Source organism: Mirounga angustirostris, unplaced genomic scaffold, assembly GCF_029215605.1.
Source record: "Mirounga angustirostris isolate CCGP_5_RB_7025 unplaced genomic scaffold, mMirAng1.0.hap1 SCAF_14, whole genome shotgun sequence".
NCBI lineage: Eukaryota > Metazoa > Chordata > Mammalia > Carnivora > Phocidae > Mirounga > Mirounga angustirostris.
In genome coordinates this window covers 48,926,592-48,945,374 of record NW_026991722.1, presented here as the reverse complement: position 1 = coordinate 48,945,374, position 18,783 = coordinate 48,926,592, and the positions used below count along the sequence as shown (strand labels likewise).

General features: G+C 45.0%; 1 protein-coding gene across 1 annotated transcript in view; it reads left to right on the top strand.

Moving 5' to 3' along the window:
• The window catches only part of GREB1L (GREB1 like retinoic acid receptor coactivator), a 270,133-nt gene that overhangs the window by 242,988 nt on the left and 8,362 nt on the right, over positions 1-18,783 (top strand). The window contains exons 24-31 of the mRNA XM_045886952.3: positions 2,284-2,870; positions 3,068-3,170; positions 5,675-5,830; positions 6,117-6,256; positions 8,460-8,621; positions 8,787-8,991; positions 16,753-16,918; positions 17,865-18,092. Coding sequence (XP_045742908.1) covers positions 2,284-2,870; positions 3,068-3,170; positions 5,675-5,830; positions 6,117-6,256; positions 8,460-8,621; positions 8,787-8,991; positions 16,753-16,918; positions 17,865-18,092 — 1,747 coding nt within the window. The remainder of the gene's footprint in view (positions 1-2,283; positions 2,871-3,067; positions 3,171-5,674; positions 5,831-6,116; positions 6,257-8,459; positions 8,622-8,786; positions 8,992-16,752; positions 16,919-17,864; positions 18,093-18,783) is intronic.

Here is an 18,783-nt window from a genome sequence, read left to right as displayed (position 1 = left end):
ATAAATAAATTTTACCAACCCCAGCCTGCACCACTTTCCCAAGTCTTTTCCACCCTTAATCACCTCATGGATATTATACATCTGAGATTTGCACAGAAGCCTTCTTTTCCGTCTAGATCCGAAAGCTGTTAAGTTTGTGCTCATTGGCTTAGTACCTGGCACGGTGTTTACTTGTTTGAATGAATGCATGAATGAGTGAATGAATGACTTTTCTAAGCAGTTAATGGCAAGTGTTTGTAGACTGAAGGCTACCCTGGGGCCACTGGCTGTGCTGAGCCGCCATGAAGCCTACCAGCCCCGCTCACTGAATGGCCTCTGGCAGTGCCCAGCATGACCATCTTTTGATAAATTATATTACGGCAAATGCAGCACTGTTTCCATTTTTTTTCTCATTAGGAAAGTAATAAAACTCAACATAGAAAACTTGGAGCATGTAACAAAGGATAGAGAAGAGGTTAAAAATTAAAACCCCAGGGTGCCCGGCTGGCTCAGTCAGTAGATCATGAGACTCTTGATCTTGGGGTTGTGAGTTCAAGCTCCACATTTGGGGTGGAGATTACTTTTAAAAATAAATAAAGAGGGGGCACCTGGGTGGCTCAGTTGGTTAAGCGTCTGCCTTTGGCTCAGGCCATGATCCCGGGGTCCTGGGACGGAGCCCCGAGTTGGGCTCCCTATTCAGCGGGAAGCCTGCTTCTCCCTCTGCCCCTCCCCCCTCATGTTCTCTCGCTTTCTCTCTCAAATAAATAAAATCTTAAAAATAAATGAATAAATAAAATAAAAATGAAAACCCCACGACCAGAGAAGACCACTATAAACATTCTTTCCCACGTCTCCCCTCTTCCATCATTATAACACATACGTGCAGACACACAGACGATTTCAGGTCGCAAGCAGCCCTCGTGAGTCTGTTCATCCTGGCAGCTGCTGCTGGATGGCTGTGGGAATCGAAGAGGCAGTCATCTATGGGGCTTTCTGTGTTGATAGGGACCCTCCGCCTGGAAGAGCACAAGGACTGTTCTACTGGGTGTGCCCAGCTGCTCGCCTCAGCCAGGGGTCCGGGCTGTACCTTCCTCCAACCCCAGCACTCCAGGCTCCCCAGTGGTTTCCCTGAGACCAGTTCAGAATAAAGGCAAGAGGTTTGGGGGCTAGTAAAGAGTAACAGAAGGGAAGGGGGACCATCACATTTGGAAGTTTCTGGATACCAGCATCAGCAAGGGAGAGGCGAGGGGATGTTTACCTCCTTCCTGGGGCTCTTCAGTCAGACCCTCCCCTTTCCCTGCACTTCCAGAGCTGCCCCGCAAGGCTCACATAGTCTTGTCCTTGCTCCGATTAACTGGCACAAAGGTCATGGCTTGCCTTCTGCTGCTCAGTTTCCCTCCCTCCGGGGACAACCTGGCCTGCCTGTGCTCCCACCACTGAGCACACATCCCTTAGCCGTGGGCTGACTCTGAGGGTCCTTGGGGAAGCTCACTGCCCAAAGTGTGCGGGCTCTAAAGGCCAGGGCTGTGAGGGGGAAAGCAGGCTCTCATGCAAGATGGAAGGACACAAAAGTCAGATGAGCAAGTGGAGTGACTTAGTTGCAGCAACCTCCAGTTCCTGGCTGCCCCTCTGGGACCTCCTGAGGTTGGGATTTGACCTGCATGCCTTCGAGCATCAATGTGAGCTCAGAGAGGGCCTTCCGTCCTGAACGTATGAGCTTTTGGTTTGTCCACAAATGAAAGAGTGGCTGACCCATCAGAGGGGAAAACGTATTTGAAGTGAATTGGCCAAATGCACAGGGATCTCTGGATGAAAGCAAGACCTCACCAAGTGTAGATTGTGCCTTACATCCTCTTTCACATGGAGACCTTCCCCACGCTGGTTTGGGCATCCATGGAAGTGGCTACCGCCGGGGCCACTTCTCCACAACCAGAAGCGTGAGACCCTTGGACCCCAGGAGGTGGCAAGTGCCCTGGAGCAGAACTTGAACGTGGAGCCTGTATTGGTCAGGGTCCTGGAATGAATCAGGTGGCATATTCAAATGAGGTCACCGAGGATATTTTAATAACATTACACCATTTACAGAGATTGGGGTAGGATTTAGAAAAGGAGCTCGAGGTATAGTTACCCCCCGGGCGCCCTGAGCACCCTGGGCCCAAGGAAGCCAGCAGAGGAAGCAGCGTCTGGGACTGGAGAGGCCACAGCCCTCACGGAGAAAGGCGGTCTAGCCTGGCGGGTATGCAGGGAGGGAGCCGGGCAGTAAACAGCCGAGCCCTGCTGATGGGTACGTCCGTCCTCTTCCAGGCTCCATCATGGAGAACGGGGTGAGCTCTTCCAGCACGGCCGACAAGTCCCAGAAACTGTCCCTGACCCCCAGCTTCCAGAGCCCGGCCAACAGCGTGGGGCTGGATGAAGGGGTCTCCACGGGCACAGCGGGAGCTGGGGAGACCCTGAAGCAGGAGTGCGACTCCCTGGGCCCCCAGATGGCCAGCAGCACCACCTCCAAGCCGTCGTCGTCGTCGTCGTCGTCGTTGTTCTCGGGCCCCCGGGCCCTCCCGTGGCGGGGGCAGCCGCCCCAGTGCTGCAGGGGCCTGCACGCCGCCCTGCCCCCGATCGTGATCTTATCGAAGGCGGCCTACAGCCTGCTGGGCTCGCAGCGGGGCGGCAAGCCGCCCGCGTCCTCCTCGCTGCTGCCGCACGCCGACGTGGCCTGGGTGAGCTCCCTGCGGCCGCTGCTGCACAAGGACACGAGCAGCGAGGAGCAGTCCCTCTACTACCGGCAGTGGACTTCGGCTCGGCAGCACCACGCCGACTTCAGCAACCAGCCGGACCCCGCCTCGGGCGCCCGCACCTGCCACCCCCGGCGGCTGCTGCTGACCGGCCCCCCTCAGGTAGGCCCCGCCGTCCCCAAGAAGGAAGGCAGCGGGGGAGCCGCGCGAGGCGGGGTGGGGGTGACCCAGAGGGATGAGGTCCTCGCTCGGGCCTCTCAGGGGCAGGAGAGATCCAAGAGCCCAGGTGTGAAATCTCGTCTCTCTTCTCCTTCCCTCTCTTCCCCTCCCCCCTCCCCAATTAAAAATACTTCCATCAGGTGGGAAAGACCGGCTCCTATTTACAGTTCCTTAGGATCCTCTTCCGCATGCTCATCAGGCTCCTGGAGGTGGATGTGTATGATGAGGGAGAGATCAACGCGGGTGAGTTGCGGGGGTCGCGGGCCGAGATACAAGACACTGACGCCAAGTAGTTCCCTCGCGGGCTTTCCCGGCGCCGAATGTGCAGGGTTATCGGGAGGCCAAGAGCGCCCTGCTAGCAAACGGTTGTGAGGACACTGTGGCCACTTTTTAGCTCTTTAAGTTGGGGTGGAGTCTTCCACTTCCGGCCTCCCCTTCTTAACGTCCACCGGGAGGCCAGGGGCAGAGAGGCATTTTATAAAGCCCTCGTAGGTGGATTAATTGCTTATATGGGTGTAAAATTCACTTGTGGCGTTCTGCTCAGGGTCCAGGGCATGTCCGATATTCGCTGGTTACTTCTGCTTTAACAGCAGGCTCTGAGCGCAGGTATATGGATTACTCCAATGAAAACTTTGTGCAGAACCAAAACCTAGTGCCATAAACAAACCCCTTCACGTTTGCAGTAAGATGCAGGAGCTAGTGCTTGACAGGGCTGTGGGGGCTGGTTTTCAAAAAGATGATCTCCCATCCTCTTCCTCCTGTATCCCCCTTCTCAGCCCTTCCCCATCAGCTGCCACCTGAGGCTTCCACGGGCGGGTAGCCTGGCCAGCAGAGGCAGAAAGTGAGCGTGAGCAGGATCAGCCAGCATTAGCTCTGTAGCTAAGGACAGTGTGGCCTCCAAACTGTGGCTTCCCATCTTGGAGCAGTGGCCTGTACTGGAAGGGGGGGGCGGGCACGGGCAGTAGAAGGAATCAGGTAGAAGTTCTTCCAAGCCCCTCAAAGATGAATCTGGAAAAGGGAAAGGCCTTGGCATCTTCTGTCAGATTGGCCCTCAGATCTCACCCCACTTGCTTGTCCTAAATAGTTGGACTTGTTCTGTGACAAGCCCAAGGGACTAGTTCAGTCCAGAGCAAGACTAGGCAAAATCAGCCATATTTAATCATTGTATTATCACTTTCGGCCCTATTTCCACTCCTTCATGATTGCAGACACACACACAATCCCATCTTCCCACCTGCCTCTCCTTGTTTGTGTCCCCACCTGAGCTGCACCAGACCCCCAGGCCCACCACAGAGGGGACCCAGAGCTCCAAGTTGGCCTCGAAACACTCAGGGCCGCCTGGAGGGGGCTGGGACCAAGAGGGCAAAGGCAGAAGCAGACGGAGAAGGAAAGAGGGACCTGTCATCTCACCAACCTTCCCACAAATCACCCGGGCTCCACAAGACAACGACACCTTTAATTTTCTCCTCAGATCCGGCTACACTGCTCTTGGGCATTAATCTGTGTGATGAGCTGTGAGAGAATCTACCACAGCTGGTGTGACCGGCAAACCGGGCCTTTGTAGTGAGAAGTGCCGTTAGCTTGGCTTTATTCCTTCTACCTCTTTTTAGTGCAGGTGAATGCGATGGTGCTCTGGAGAGGCACGATGGTATTTAAAAACAAAACAAAACTAGAATAAGCTTTGGGTTTTATTTATTTTTTAAAGATTTGTTTATTTATTTACTTGACAGAGAGAGTGACAGCAAGAGAGGGAACACAAGCAGGGGGAGTGGGAGAGGGAGAAGCAGACTCCCCGCTGAGCAGGGAATCCGATGTGGGACTTGATCCCAGGACCCCGGGATCGTGACCCGAGCTGAAGGCAGGCGCTTAACAACTGAGCCACCCAGGCGCCCCAAACATAAACGATATTGTGTTAAAAAAATAACTGTACTTGCAGTCTTTAGGTTTTTATTTTTTAAGCTTTTCTCTTTCTCCCTTTGAAAGTTATCTTAAGCTTTTGGATCTTATGAATTTTATCAATAGTAACAATAAATATCCTCTGTTGGTTACACCCCTTCGCCTTCCATGTCTGAGCACTTCCAGCACGCCGTCTGGAATTCTTACAATAACGGGGCTCCCTGCGAGCTGAGGGCGGCGGCTGTCGCTGTGCAGTAGTGGGGAGCAGTCTGCGTTCAAGCCCGGGGCTACTAGCTCTCAAACTTGACGGCATATTGGAGCCACCTAAGCAGGTTTAATTGCCCTGACAGGTGTCTGGGGACTAAGGGAGATTGTGGGGGTGGTGGCCTAAGTACAGGGATTTCTTTTACAAGCTCCCAGGTGATTCGCCTAGGCAGCAGACACTGGGAATCTTGCTCAGTGCATCCCTAAAATCTCTTAGGCGGTCCAGATCTTAAAACCTCACAACGAAAACTGTGAGAATTTAGATCAACTAAAATTAAACAAGCTTTTCAGACAATTTGAGGAGCTGGGGTGGGAGACTAGTTGATCTCCTGGAAGTGGTTGTTGGTGGACCAGATCCGTAGAGGTTCATGCTGGGGCCAGTGAGGGCATGAGTCCCTCCTGGCATGGGCCTGGAGGGATCATTCTGGGCCCGTCTGCCCTGGGACATGGGAGATCATTTTTCAGAAATGCCTTTGTCCACCCATCTGGGAGTCATGTTTCCTAAAACCTCTCGTCCCTGACCCTTGGGAGGTAGGCTGGGAGGCTGGTCAGTCTGGCTGCTCTGCGCACTTTCTTTCTTGTCCTAGATCACAGTGAAAGCCGTGAAGTCAGCCAGTCGGAGGGCGAGCCCTGGCCTGACATCGAGAGCTTCCGTAAAATGCCCTTTGACGTCAGTGTGCACGATCCCAAGTACAGCTTGATGAGCCTGGTATATACAGAGAAGCTGGCAGGGGTCAAACAAGGTCAGTGCCAGCAGAGCTAGGTGGACCCCTCTGCAGGTCAAGGGGCACCTAAGCCAAGGCAGGAGGCCTGGGGCAGTTTAATCGTTGAGAGCAGTTTAAAGGAATTCTCCTGCTTTTCCCTTCTCTTACACGTGTATTGATCACCTTTTACTTTTCATACCTGACTCTCTGGGAATAAATTATAGAATCCTTGAAAGAGGCCTTTCAGGGAATGGGGGACTTTCTTCCCAGGAGTAGGGGGCTCCATGCACATCATGGCAAGGTTTTTTTGCCCCTTGATATGCAGAAGCAATAAAGGATGCCAAAGCCGAGGAGCCCAGGAAGCGAGGAACCGTGTCCATGATGCTGACCAAGTATGCGGCCTACAACACCTTCCATCACTGCGAGCAATGTCACCAGTACATGGACTTCACTTCTGCCTCCCAGGTGTGGCCCCCTTGTCCTTGCCTGTCGCCCAACATGGATCTTATGTGTCAGGACTGAAAAAGAAGGCTCCCAGTTTCGGGCCCTAGACAGATGACACCTGATTTACGAGATGGAGCTACACATTTGTGAGCAGAATGTGGGAAGCAATTAATTACTTTGAGCTCATTAGGATTGTGGGCAGTGGGAGGAGAAGGGAAAGAAAGAAACTTGAGTTTTAGCCTCTGAAGTCACTTTATTGAGATGGTTGCATGAGTCGTGTTTAGGTTAGCTGTTATCTGTGATCCTGAAAAAATGAGATAGTATGGTATATTTGGTGAAAGGGCCTTCTTCCCACGTTGGGTTGTTGACAAAAATGGTGCTCTTATCTAACAAGTCCATGGGGTGCCCTTTGAGCTGTGAAGTCTGCTGATCGGCACGGACCAAGTCATATTCTTACTCCAGTGTGGGTGGTCTTGATCACTAGATATACGGAGGGGTCAATATTTACCTTTTATTTAGAGAGAAGTGAGAGGTAGAAACACAAAAGGTGAGCCAATACCCCATAGTCTTTGGCTTCTTTTTGGCCAGAGCATCTGTAAACACAAAAGGTGGGGAAGGCAGCAAATGACAGTAGTCCAGAGCCCATGTGGGGCTAAGTTCTATGTTGCTTTCTCCCACTTTACCTTCTTGATTTTTATGACTTGGTTCTGAACGCCTAGAACAACTCTTCCTTCCTGTAGGACATGCTGATGGGACTTCCCCCAAACTTGGTTCCGCTCTGGAGGACCAGGTCTTCACCCTTTTCCCACAAGGTGCTAGAAGGGATATACTGGAAAACTGGATTGGTCATTCTGCTCTTCTAATACAAGTTATCTTTTATGCCCCGTTTGTTTTCTTGGTGTTCTTGAAAACTTTTGGTGGGCTAGTTTGTAATCCACTCACAATGCTTTACAGAATATAGAAGATTCAAGTCTCCGGTCTATAAATCATAAGCTTTTAGAAAACTTATTAAAAATCCTGTTTATATAGTTTCTATGATTGTAGTATTCACTAAGTAGTATATTCCCACACTTGTGAAGCAAAATGAACTAGAATTTAAGGGAAGAATTATAATACTATTTTCCTATGAAACATAGTATTGAGGTTAAAACTTTTGGGAAATTTACCTGATTTCCACTAGCTGCTGTGGAAAATTGATGCTACCCTTTCATGAAGCCCCATACTGTGTTGTAAAGCACCTAAAGACCTTTATGTAATTATTCACTGAGCTGGGTTACTGAGAGAGCATGTGAACTTTATTATTTTTTTAAAGATGTATTTATTTATTTTCAGAGGAGGAAGGGGCAACGGGAGAGGGTGAGACAGAATCCCAAGCAGACTCTGTGCTGAGCGCAGAGCCCCCAGTGGAGCTCGATCCCACAACCCTGAGATCACGACCTGAGCCAAAACCAAGAGTCAGATATTTAACCGACTGAGCCACCCAGGCGCCCCGAGCATTTGAACTTTGTAGCAAAAATTAGTTTTTATTTTTTAAGCTCCGTGCCCAACACGGGACTTGAACCCCTGGCCCCCGAAATCAAGAGTCACGTCCTCTACCAACTGAGCCAGCCAGGTGCCCCAACTTTCTGGCAGTTTAAAAAATAAATTAGATTTATATTTGCCTTCAATTAGGCAAATGGTCCTTTCCTGGAAGCCAGAGTTCTAGGCTAAGTGACTGTTCAAACTTCTTCAGCTTCTACTGTAGCTAGGAAAGATGGGGCCACAAACGCATTTTAATGTTGGCCCTAATGTTTTACTTAGCAAAATGATATTCATTTAGCTTGATCCACCTAGATGGAAGTGATTTTCCCCCTATAACTGGGCACCTTTGAAAATGTTTAGAGAGCAGGGCATCCCACAGGGATATTTAACCTCTGCATAAGGCCGAGCGGTAGTGGCTCTAAGAACATGAGGAATTCAAAGACCGTGCCAAGCAACAGAAACTTCTCCATCCTCGGAGAGGCTGTGTAGAGGCAAGATGCTTGGCTCTCATGTCAGTGGTAGCGACTAAAAGATGAAGCGTTTGCCTTTCCAACTCTTCCAATGTTGCAGGCACAGCCAGATCTGGTGGCCTCTAGAAGTTCAGGTTAGTTTGCCTCTCTTAAAAACAACTCTCTTAACGAGTGGTCTAGAAGTTTGCAAACCATGAGCTTACATCCCTTTCCTCTCTTCTTTACAAACACAGATGTCCGACTCCACCCTTCACGCATTCACGTTCTCTTCCTCTATGCTGGGAGAAGAGGTGCAGCTCTATTTCATCATTCCTAAATCCAAAGAGAGTCATTTTGTCTTCAGCAAGCAGGGCAAACACCTGGAGAGTATGCGGCTGCCCCTCGTTTCTGACAAGGTGGGTGACAGTGTCTGGATGCGAACATTGATTTCAGACAGACAGGCCCGACATACTAGATTGGGTTCTCCAAACTTCCTAAATCTAAGGGTTTTAATTTCCCTTTTTGGTCTCTGGTTCTTTTCCTTTCTTTTTTTTTTTTTTTTTTGTTTTTCCTTTCAGCAGAATTTGAATGCAGTCAAGAGCCCTATTTTCACTCCTTCCAGTGGTCGCCATGAGCATGGACTCCTAAACCTCTTTCACGCCATGGAGGGCATCAGCCACCTGCATCTTCTGGTGGTCAAAGAATACGAGATGCCGCTGTACCGCAAGTACTGGCCCAACCACATCATGCTGGTGCTCCCTGGGATGTTCAATAACGCAGGCGTGGGTAAGGGGCCCCTGGGACGTGGAGAAGGGCTGAAAGGTCAAGTGAGCTCCATTCCCCGGACACGAGACTTTCAGAGGTTCCCCTGCCTCACCGAAGAGTCCTGTCCTCCTGACCAAAGGACTTTTGATTCTTCTTTGAGTTTTCCTTTCCCTTTATCTGCAGCTGTGCAGAATTTTTAACTTCCGAGGGCTAGTGACTAAAGAAGTCACTGGTAGATGGAGCGCCCTGGGAAGGGTTTTGGATTCTTCCCAACCTCAGCTGCTGATGTTCCGGGGCTGGGCCTGCTGCTGCAGGAATGGAACAGTGAGGAGGAGGGGAGGTAGTAGTTCACTGTGGTCGGGAGGGATCTGGAGGTGTCCCCGAGTCATTGCTAATCATTTTAAAGGCATGTGGCAAGTTCTAAGAGGGGTTCTGTACAACAGGAAATTGGAAGCATCATTACTGCCTATGGCAGTCATCTTAAAAGCATCTGGAGGAAGTCCTTCCCGCTTTCCCCCAGAGTTTAAGAGCAATGGGCTGAGTCATCAAAGGGGCACATGGTTATCTGAGCGTGTGACAGAGCTGTGGGAAGCAGGAGACCTCCAGTTGGATTCAGAGCTGTGTCTGGTTACTTCCTGCATCATAGGTCTTAACCTTCCCCATCCGCTCCTATGGGTGTCTGACTCTATGCAGTCTCTGAAGGGCTGAAGATGAACAGCTGCTAATTGACATGTTAGAGGGAAGTAGGAACATCCAGCCCAGAAACAGAGCGAATGCAGATGAGACCTGAATAGTTTCTCTAAATCTCTAAATCTACATCCTTCTCTCCAGGGTCTCCTCTTCCCTCATCTCCAACCCAACACAGCACCCACCCACCCCCCAGTCTCTCCCTCTGCTAATCTGTCAATCTCTCTCCCTTCCTAAGTCTCTTCTCTTCTTGTTCTCCCTTCCATTCCTTTTCATGCCCTTAAACCTTAGCTTTAATATGGGATTAAAATATTTTCAAAAACTAGTTTTGAATAGGATTTTATTTTCCATGTTTGTAACTTTATATCAAGTGGATTAAGGGTTTTACATATCTCTGGTTCTGTCCTCTCCAAAACCACATATCACCAAACTAACTCAAATATTTCTCCATGTGAATATGATCCTCAAATTACCTTCTGTGCCTTACCGATGTTTAGGTGAATTTCCTCATCCCAGATCTGACTGAATTTGCTTAGTGCCAGTTTTGCCATTTTTGCAACAATTTGAGGAGAAACTAACATATATGCAAATGAAATACATGCAAATTATTTTTAATTTATTTGTAAAAAACAGCATAAAATTTACCATCTTAGTCATTTTTAAGGGTTCAGTTCAGTAGCAATCAGTATATTCACGTTGTTTTGCAACTAATCTCCAGAACTCTCTTCATCTTGCAAAACAAACTCCATACCACTGAAAATTAACTCCTTATTTCCCCCCTTCCCTGACAACTACCATTCTACTTTATCTCTGTGAATGACTACTTTAGGTACCTCATTTAAGCTTGATCATACAATATTTGTTTGTGTCTGGCTTATTTCACTCAGCAAAACGTTCTTAAGATTCATCTACATTGTGCATGTGTCAGAATTTCCTTCCTTTTTAAGACTGAGTATACACCATTGTGTTTATACACCACATTTTCTTTATCCATTCATCCACTGATGGGACACTTGTGAATAATGCTGCTATGAACATAGACTTACAAGTATCTCTTTAGGAACCCTGATTTCAATTCTTTTGAGTATATACTCAGAAGTGGAATTGCTGAATCATATGGTAATTGTTTTTAATTTTTTGAGGAATTGACCTACTGCTTTCCATAATGGCTATACCAGTTTACATTCCTACCAACAGTGCAAAATGTTTCTTCATATCCTCAGCAATAATTATTTTCTGATTTTTGTCTTTTGCTTGCTTTTTTTTTTATAATAGCCATCCTAATAGATAGGCGATGCTATCTTACCGTGATTTGATTTGCATTTCCCTAATGATTAGTTATGTTGAACATCTTGTCACGTGCTTCTTGGCCATTTGTATACTTACTATGGACAATCTATTCAAGTCCTTTCACTGTTTTTTTTATTAGTTTTTTTGTTGTTGATTTGTAGGAATTCTTGATATATTCTGGATGTTAACTGCTACTAATGATTTGTAAATGTTTTCTCCCATTTCATGGGTTGCTTTTCACTGTTAATTATATCCTTTGTACAGAAATTTTATTTTTATCTTTTTTAGATCTTTGAATAATATTCTTTATTGTATACTCATTTTTTTAAACTTTTATTTAAATTCAATTAACATATAATGTATTATTGGTTTCAGAGGTACAGGCCTGTAATTCAGAAGTCTTATACCTAGTGCTCATTACATCACATGCCCTCCTTAATGCCCATCATCCATTTATCCCAACCCTCCACCCCCCTCCCCTCCAGCAACCCTCAGGTTGTTTCCTATGATTAAGAGTCTCTTATGGTTTGTCTCCCTCTCTGATTTCATCTTGTTTTATTTTTTCCTCTATTCCCCTATGATCCTGTTTTGTTTCTTAAATTCCACGTATCAGTGAGATATAATTTTCTCTCTGATCGACTTATTTCGCTTAACATAATACACTGTAGCTCCATCCACGTCATTGCAAATGGCAAGATTTCACTTTTTTGATGGCTACGTAATATTCGTGTGTGTGTGTGTGTGTGTGTACACACACACACCACATCTTCTTTATCCATTCATCTGTCAATGGACATCTGGGCTCTTTCCATAGTTTGGCTATTGTGGACATTGCTGCTATAAACATCGGGGTGCACATACCCCTTCGGATCCCTCCTTTTGTATCTTTGGGGTAAATACCCAGTAGTGCAATTGCTGGGTCATACGGTAGCTCTATTTTCAACTTTTTGAGGAACCTCCACATTGTTTTCCAGAGTGGCTGCATGAGCTTGCATTCCCACCAACGGTGGGAGGAAGTTTCCCCCTTCTCTGCATCCTCACCATCATTTGTCATTTCCTGACTTGTTAATTTTTGCCATTCTGACTGGTGTGAGGTGGTACTGCATTGTGGTTTTGATTTGGATTTCCCTGATGCCAAGTGACATGGAGCATTTTTTCATGTGCTGTTAGCCATTTGGATGTCTTCTTTCGAGAAACATGTGTTCATGTCTTCTGCCCATTTCGTGATTGAATTCTTTGGGTGTTGAGTTTGATAAGTTCTTTATAGACTTTGGATACTAGCCCTTTATCTGATGAGCGTTTGCAAATATCTTCTCCCATTCTGTCGGCTGTTTGTCGACTGTTTCCTTTGCTGTGCAAAAGCTTATCTTGATGAAGTCCCAATAGTTCATTTTTGCCCTTGCTTCCCTTGCCTTTGGAGACGTGTCTAGCAAGAAGTTCGAGGTCAAAGAGGTTGCTGCCTGTGTTCTCCTCAAGGATTTTGATGGATTCCTGTCTCACATTTAGGTCTTTCATCCATTTTGAGTCTATTTTTGTGTGTGGTGTAAGGAAATGGTCCAGTTTCATTCTTCTGCATGTGGCTGTCCAATTTTCCCAACACCATTTGTTGAAGAGACTTTTTTCCATGAGATATTCTTTCCTGCCTTGCCAAAGATTAGTTGACCATAGAGTTGAGGGTCCATTTCTGGGCTATTCTGTTCTATTGATCTATGTGCCAGTACCATACTGTCTTGATGATTACAGCTTTGTAATAGAGCTTGAAGTCCAGGACTGTGATGCCACCAATTTTGGTTTTCTATTTCAACACTCCTTTGGCTATTTGGGGTCTTTTCTGGTTCCACACAAATTTTAGGATTACTTGTTCCAGCTCTGTGAAAAAAGTTGATGGTATTTTGATGGGATTGCATTGAATGTGTAGATTGCTCTAGGTAGCATAGACATTTTAACAATGTTTGCTCTTTAGGGGCACCTGGGTGGCTCAGTTGTTAAGCGTCTGCCTCCGGCTCAGGTCATGATCCCAGGGTCCTGGAATCAAGCCCCACATCGGGGTTCCTGCTCAGCAGAAAGCCTGTTTCTCCCTCTCCCACTCCTCCTGCTTGTGTGCTGTGTCTCTGTCAAATAAATAAATAAAATCTTAAAAAACAAAACAAAAAAAACCACGTTTGCTCTTCCAGTCCATGAGCATGGAACATTTTTCCATTTCTTTGTGTCTTCCTCAGTTTCTTTCATGAGTGTTCTGTAGTTTTCTGAGTACAGATCTTTTGTCTCTTTGGTTAGGTTTATTCCAGTTATCTTATGGTTTTGGGTGCAATTGTAAATGGGATCAACTCCTTAATTTCTCTTTCTTCTGTTTCCTTGTTAGTGTATAGGTATGCAACTGATTTCTGTGCATTGATTTTATATCCTGCCACTTTGCTGAATTCCTGTGAGTTCTAGCAATTTTGGGGTGGAGTATTTTGGGTTTTCCACATACAGTATCATGTCTTCTGCAAGTAGTGAGTTTGACTTCTTCAACTGGAGTATCTTTTATTTCTTTTTATTGTCTGATTGCTGGACTGCTAGTACTATGTTGAATAGCAGTGGTGATAGTGGACATCCCTGCTATGTTCCTGACCCTAGGGGGGGAAGCTCTGTTTTTTCCCATTGAGAATATTTGCTGTGAGCTTTTCATATATGGCTTTAATGATATTGAGGTATATACCCTCTATCCCTACACTGTGAAGAGTAAGAAAGGATGCTGTACTTTGTCAAATGCTTTTTCTGCATCTATTGAGAGGATCAAATGGTTCTTGTCCTTTCTTTTCTTTATGTAGTGTGTCACATTGATTTGCGGATGTTGAACCACCCTTGCAGCCCACAAGTAAATTCCACTTGGTCATGGTGAATAATCCTTTTAATGTACTGTTGGATCCTATTGGCTAGTATTTTGGTGAGAATTTTTGCATCCATGTTCATCAGGGATATTGGTCTGTAATTCTCCTTTTTGGTGGGGTCTTTGTCTGGTTTTGGGATCAAGGTAATGTTCACCTCATAAAATGAGTTTGGAAGTTTTCTTTCCATTTTTTGAAACAGCTTCAGAAGAATAGGTATTATTTCTTCTTTAAATGTTTGGTAGAATTCCCCTGGGAAGCCATCTGGTCCTGGGCTCTTGTTTGTTGGGAGATTTTTGATTACTGCTTCAATTTCCTTGCTCGTTATGGGTGCACAGAAATTTTAAATTTTGATGCAGTCCAGTTTATCAGTCTTTTTCTTCTGTTAGCTGTGCTTTTGGTGTCATATCCAACAAATCACTGCTGCATACAACAGCAAGCTTTTCACCTGTTCTTTCCTAAGAGTTTTATAGTTTTAGCTCTTGTATTTAGATCTTTGATCCATTTTAGTTTTATATAGTGTAAGGTAAAGGTCCAACTTCGTTCTTTTGCATGTGAATATCGGTTTTTCTAATACCATCTGTTGAAGAAACTGTCTTTTTCCCATTGAATGGTCTTGGCACCTTTGTCAAAAATCATTTGACTATACAGGCCCTTAGGGCTGGACCAAAAGCACAAGAGCATACTGCTGGGCTCTGTATTCTTTATGCTATTGGCCTATTTGTCTTTATGCCACTACCACATTGTTTTGATTACTGTCGTTTTATAGTAAGTTTTGAAATCAGTCAACTGTGAGACCTCCAATTTTGTTCTTCTTTTTCAATGCTGTTTTGGCTATTGAGGGTCCCTTAAGATTCCACGTGAATTTAAGGATGGATTTTTTTTTTTTTTCTGCACACAAATCATTAAGATTTTGATCAGGATTGCATTAAATCTGTAGATACTTTGGGTAACATTGACATCTCAACATGGATGTGTTTGGAACATCCATGTTCCAATCCATGAACATGGATGTCATTCCATTTACCTGTGTCATCTTTCTTTCAGCAGTGTTTTGTACTTTTTCATGTACAGGTCTTTCACATGCTTGGTTAAACATTTATTCTTAAGTATTCTTTTTGATGCCATGTAAATGGAATTTTCTTAATTTCCCTTTTAGATTATTGTTAGTGTATAGAGACACAACTGATTTTTGTTTTGTATCTGCAACTTTGCTGAATTCACTTTTATTATTTCTAACAGTTTTTATGTGTGTGTGGAATCTTTATGGTTTTCTACATATAAGATCATGTTGCCTACAAACAGGTAATTTTACTTCTTCCTTTCCAACCTGAATGCCTTCTATTTCTTTTTCTTGCCTAATCACTCTGGCTAGGATTTCCAGTACTGTATTAAATAGAAGTGGTAATGGTACAATGGAACAATCCTTGTCTTGTTCTTATCCTAGAGGAAAAGCTTTCAGTCTTTTATTATTACAATTTTAGTTGTGGGCTTTTCATATATGGTGCTTACTACACTGAGTATACAAAGTATTATACACATGCTCTTGGAAGGTAGATTTTTCTAAATCTCCAGTAGTACCCTTGATCTATTCAAACTATTTTTCTGGTTCCTCCATAGATTAAAGTTTTTTTTAGCCTCTTCATTTCACTACCTACATTTTGTTTCATTCAGGTATCCCACTCATAAAATTTGGCTGTGATGATCTTTTTATTTAATTCTAATTCCAGTGTAATTAACATGGTGTTGTATTTGTTTTAGGTGTACAATATAGTGATTCAACAATTCCATATATTACTCAGTGCTCATCAAGTGTACTTAGTCCACTTTACCTATTTCACCCAATCTCCACCCCTCTTCCCTGTAACCATCTGTTCTCTATAGTTAAGTCTGTTTTTTTGGTTTGTCTTTTTTCTTCATTCGTTTTGTTTCTTAAATTCCACCTATGAGTAAAATCATATGGTATTTGTCTTTCTGACTGACTTGAGTTAGCACTATTTATAATAGCCAAATTATGGAAGCAACCTAAGTGTTCATGGATAGATGAAAAAGGATAAAGATGTGGCATATATACACAATGGAATATTATTCAGTCATAAAAAGAATGAAATCTTGCCATTTGCAACATGGATGGATCTGATTATCATCATCTTAATAATCTCTAATACTGAGTACTTACTGCATGTTAGGCACTGTCCTGAGCACCATACAATCCTGTGAAGTGGACATTATCATTGTCTTCTCATAGGTGGAGAAGCCAAGGCATAAAGGAGAGTTAACTTCACTGTCACACATCTATAAAGTGGTGGAATCAGGATTTAAATGTTGCCAGCTTGGCTCCAGTCTTTTACTATACCATACTGCCTCTTCCAAAAAAGCCCATCTAGGGAAACAATGCCAGTTTCCAGAATCTTCTTCAGAGAAGACATTACTGTCAATCTCCTAAAGCAGGGGATATATTAGAAGCAGCATACCCACTTACTGCAACCCTAGCTACTCCTTAGAGTAGGACGTGCAAGTGGCTGCTTCTAAGACTGAGAGCACGTCTTATGGCTATAAAAGGAACTAACCAGTAGTAAGTGTTTCCTCTATGTGGTATCCTTTGTCCCATCGGGGAAACTGGATTCTTACAGAACCCCTTAAGGTGTAGCTCATGAATCATCTGCATCATCAAAGACTGCTCTGGTTTCTGGCCCTTCATCAGACCTAAAGTGAATCTCTGCTGATGGGCTCCAGGAATCAGCATTTTAAACAGACTCCTTCAGTGATGCTTTTTACTTGTTTGAGAACCACTGCTCTGAACAATCGGTTGACCCTCCCACCCTGCATGGTCACTATGTGAACAGGCATGCCTGTGGAAAGAATGTGAGCTGTCTGGGGGGGTTGGGTCAAGCCTGAGTGAAGGCTGTACAGCTGTGGTTATGTTGCCTTCCAGGTGCTGCCAGGTTTCTCATTAAGGAGCTGTCCTATCACAATCTGGAACTGGAGAGGAACCGCCTGGAAGAACTGGGAGTTAAACGCCAGTGTGTCTGGCCTTTCATTGTTGTGATGGATGACTCGTGTGTTCTGTGGAACATTCACAGTGTTCAGGATCAGAGCAGGTAGTAGTACTTGCCAAGCAGTTCTAGGGGAGTATGACCTAATGCTATGAAGATCCTTTCCTTGGCTATAGTTATGCACGGAAGTAAATGAGAGAGGTACAGCTTTCCAGAGCAAAACAATGATCCAGGAGACTACCTTCACTAGCACTCTCTTTTAAATTTAGATATTCAGTGTGCCATTACATTCCTGGACTATTTCTGCATCATGGCTTTGGTTTGCTATAAAGTCTGTGGAAAGGTGTTATGATTTAGACAATCCTCTGGCTCCTGAATCAGACCTTTTTAACCCCAGCTCTGCTTCCTAACTGCCTGGATGAAAAGGGAAGTCATTTCATCTCTTTATCTCAAGTCCATCACTTGTAAAATTAGGGTTGAGCCAAAATCAGTGCTTCTCCTTCCTAGGACAGTGGTGAAGGGGGTCCATGAGGACCAGGGAATGCTAAACCTGGAGAAATCCTATGCAATAAATGGTCCCAAAATATCAGTAGCACCCCATTGAAACACTTCCCAGTGACCTCTAAGTCCTTCCAGCTCACACATTTTGTCTGTTTCCACTTGTGGGTATGAAGCCAGTTACGTTTTCAAATATTTCTTTGTTCTACTGTAATTACCACACTGGGAGGTATACCTATGTGCTTCTAACCTCTGGCTCCCTCTCGTTGGTAACTCCCTGTTCATTATTCATTTTGAGATGGGCTGGATTTCTTTCTCTGCCTTAATGTGGTAAGGCCCACCTCCAAAAGGCAGCTTCCTTAAGGTAGCAGTGAAAGGCAGCATGAAAACTAGGCTTGACATTCTTTTCTATTCCAGGCTAATATAAAGTAAACCAGCTAATTATATCCTTTACAGATATTAATACTGTATAGTAGTATTAGCCCTTCATAAATGACCCTCTCCTCAGTAATATTTATTGATCTCTTATTTAAACCAACTTTACATTTCATAGCCAGCCCATGGAAGCAGGAGTTTCCAGTAAGAATGTGTCCTTGAAGAGTGTCTTGCAGCATATTGAAGCAACACCAAAAATCATCCACTACGCAATCCTGGGCATACAGAAATGGAGCAGCAAGCTGACTTCTCAGAGCCTGAAAGCCCCATTTTCTAGATGCCATGTGCATGACTTCATTCTCCTTAACATAGACTTGACTCAGAATGTGCAGTATGACTTCAACAGGTAAGTCAGGCCTCCTGGAGGCAAGTAATCCTGGCATCTACTGATTGCTTCTGTCCAACTCTGACCCCTACAATGTGTCTGTTCCTTTGAGTTGGTCTTTGAAAAACTGATAATCTCTTTTTTATGGACAAGGAGGGAAAAGGGGGTATCACAAGCCCCAAAGTGTCCCTTCATAGAATCCCTCAAACTGACCCAGACCCTTAAAACATAGGAATTACAACATGAAATGCTTAGAAAACCTATTTTAGTTATCCCATTATTCAACAAGAACTAAGGGACAAAAACTATTATGTCAACACAGATCAGTGTGTGGACCCATAACCCACTGAAGCTGAACTCTTTCATCCTCAGAACTCAGAAGTTAATCCCTTTCCCTAAATGTTAGTAAAATCCAGAGATCTGGGTTCTTCAGGGAAGAGCCAGCAGGTGAGAATAAGCAGGCTAGCCCTGACCTTGCCTCCTGAATAAATAACATCCCCATCCTGGAAAATCCGAAATGGCCAAGTGAGGAATGTCAGGGACCATAAAGTCCCTCTTATGTCAGTCCCCATCCCTGTAGCTATAAGAATATGCTGGAGCTGTTTCATGTCTGTTTTAAATTTGGCAGATGTTTCATCCTGTTTGCAGCCAGGATTTTAAAACTGGGAGCACCTCTGCATTCGTGTCCCACAAGAGTATATATCATGTGCAG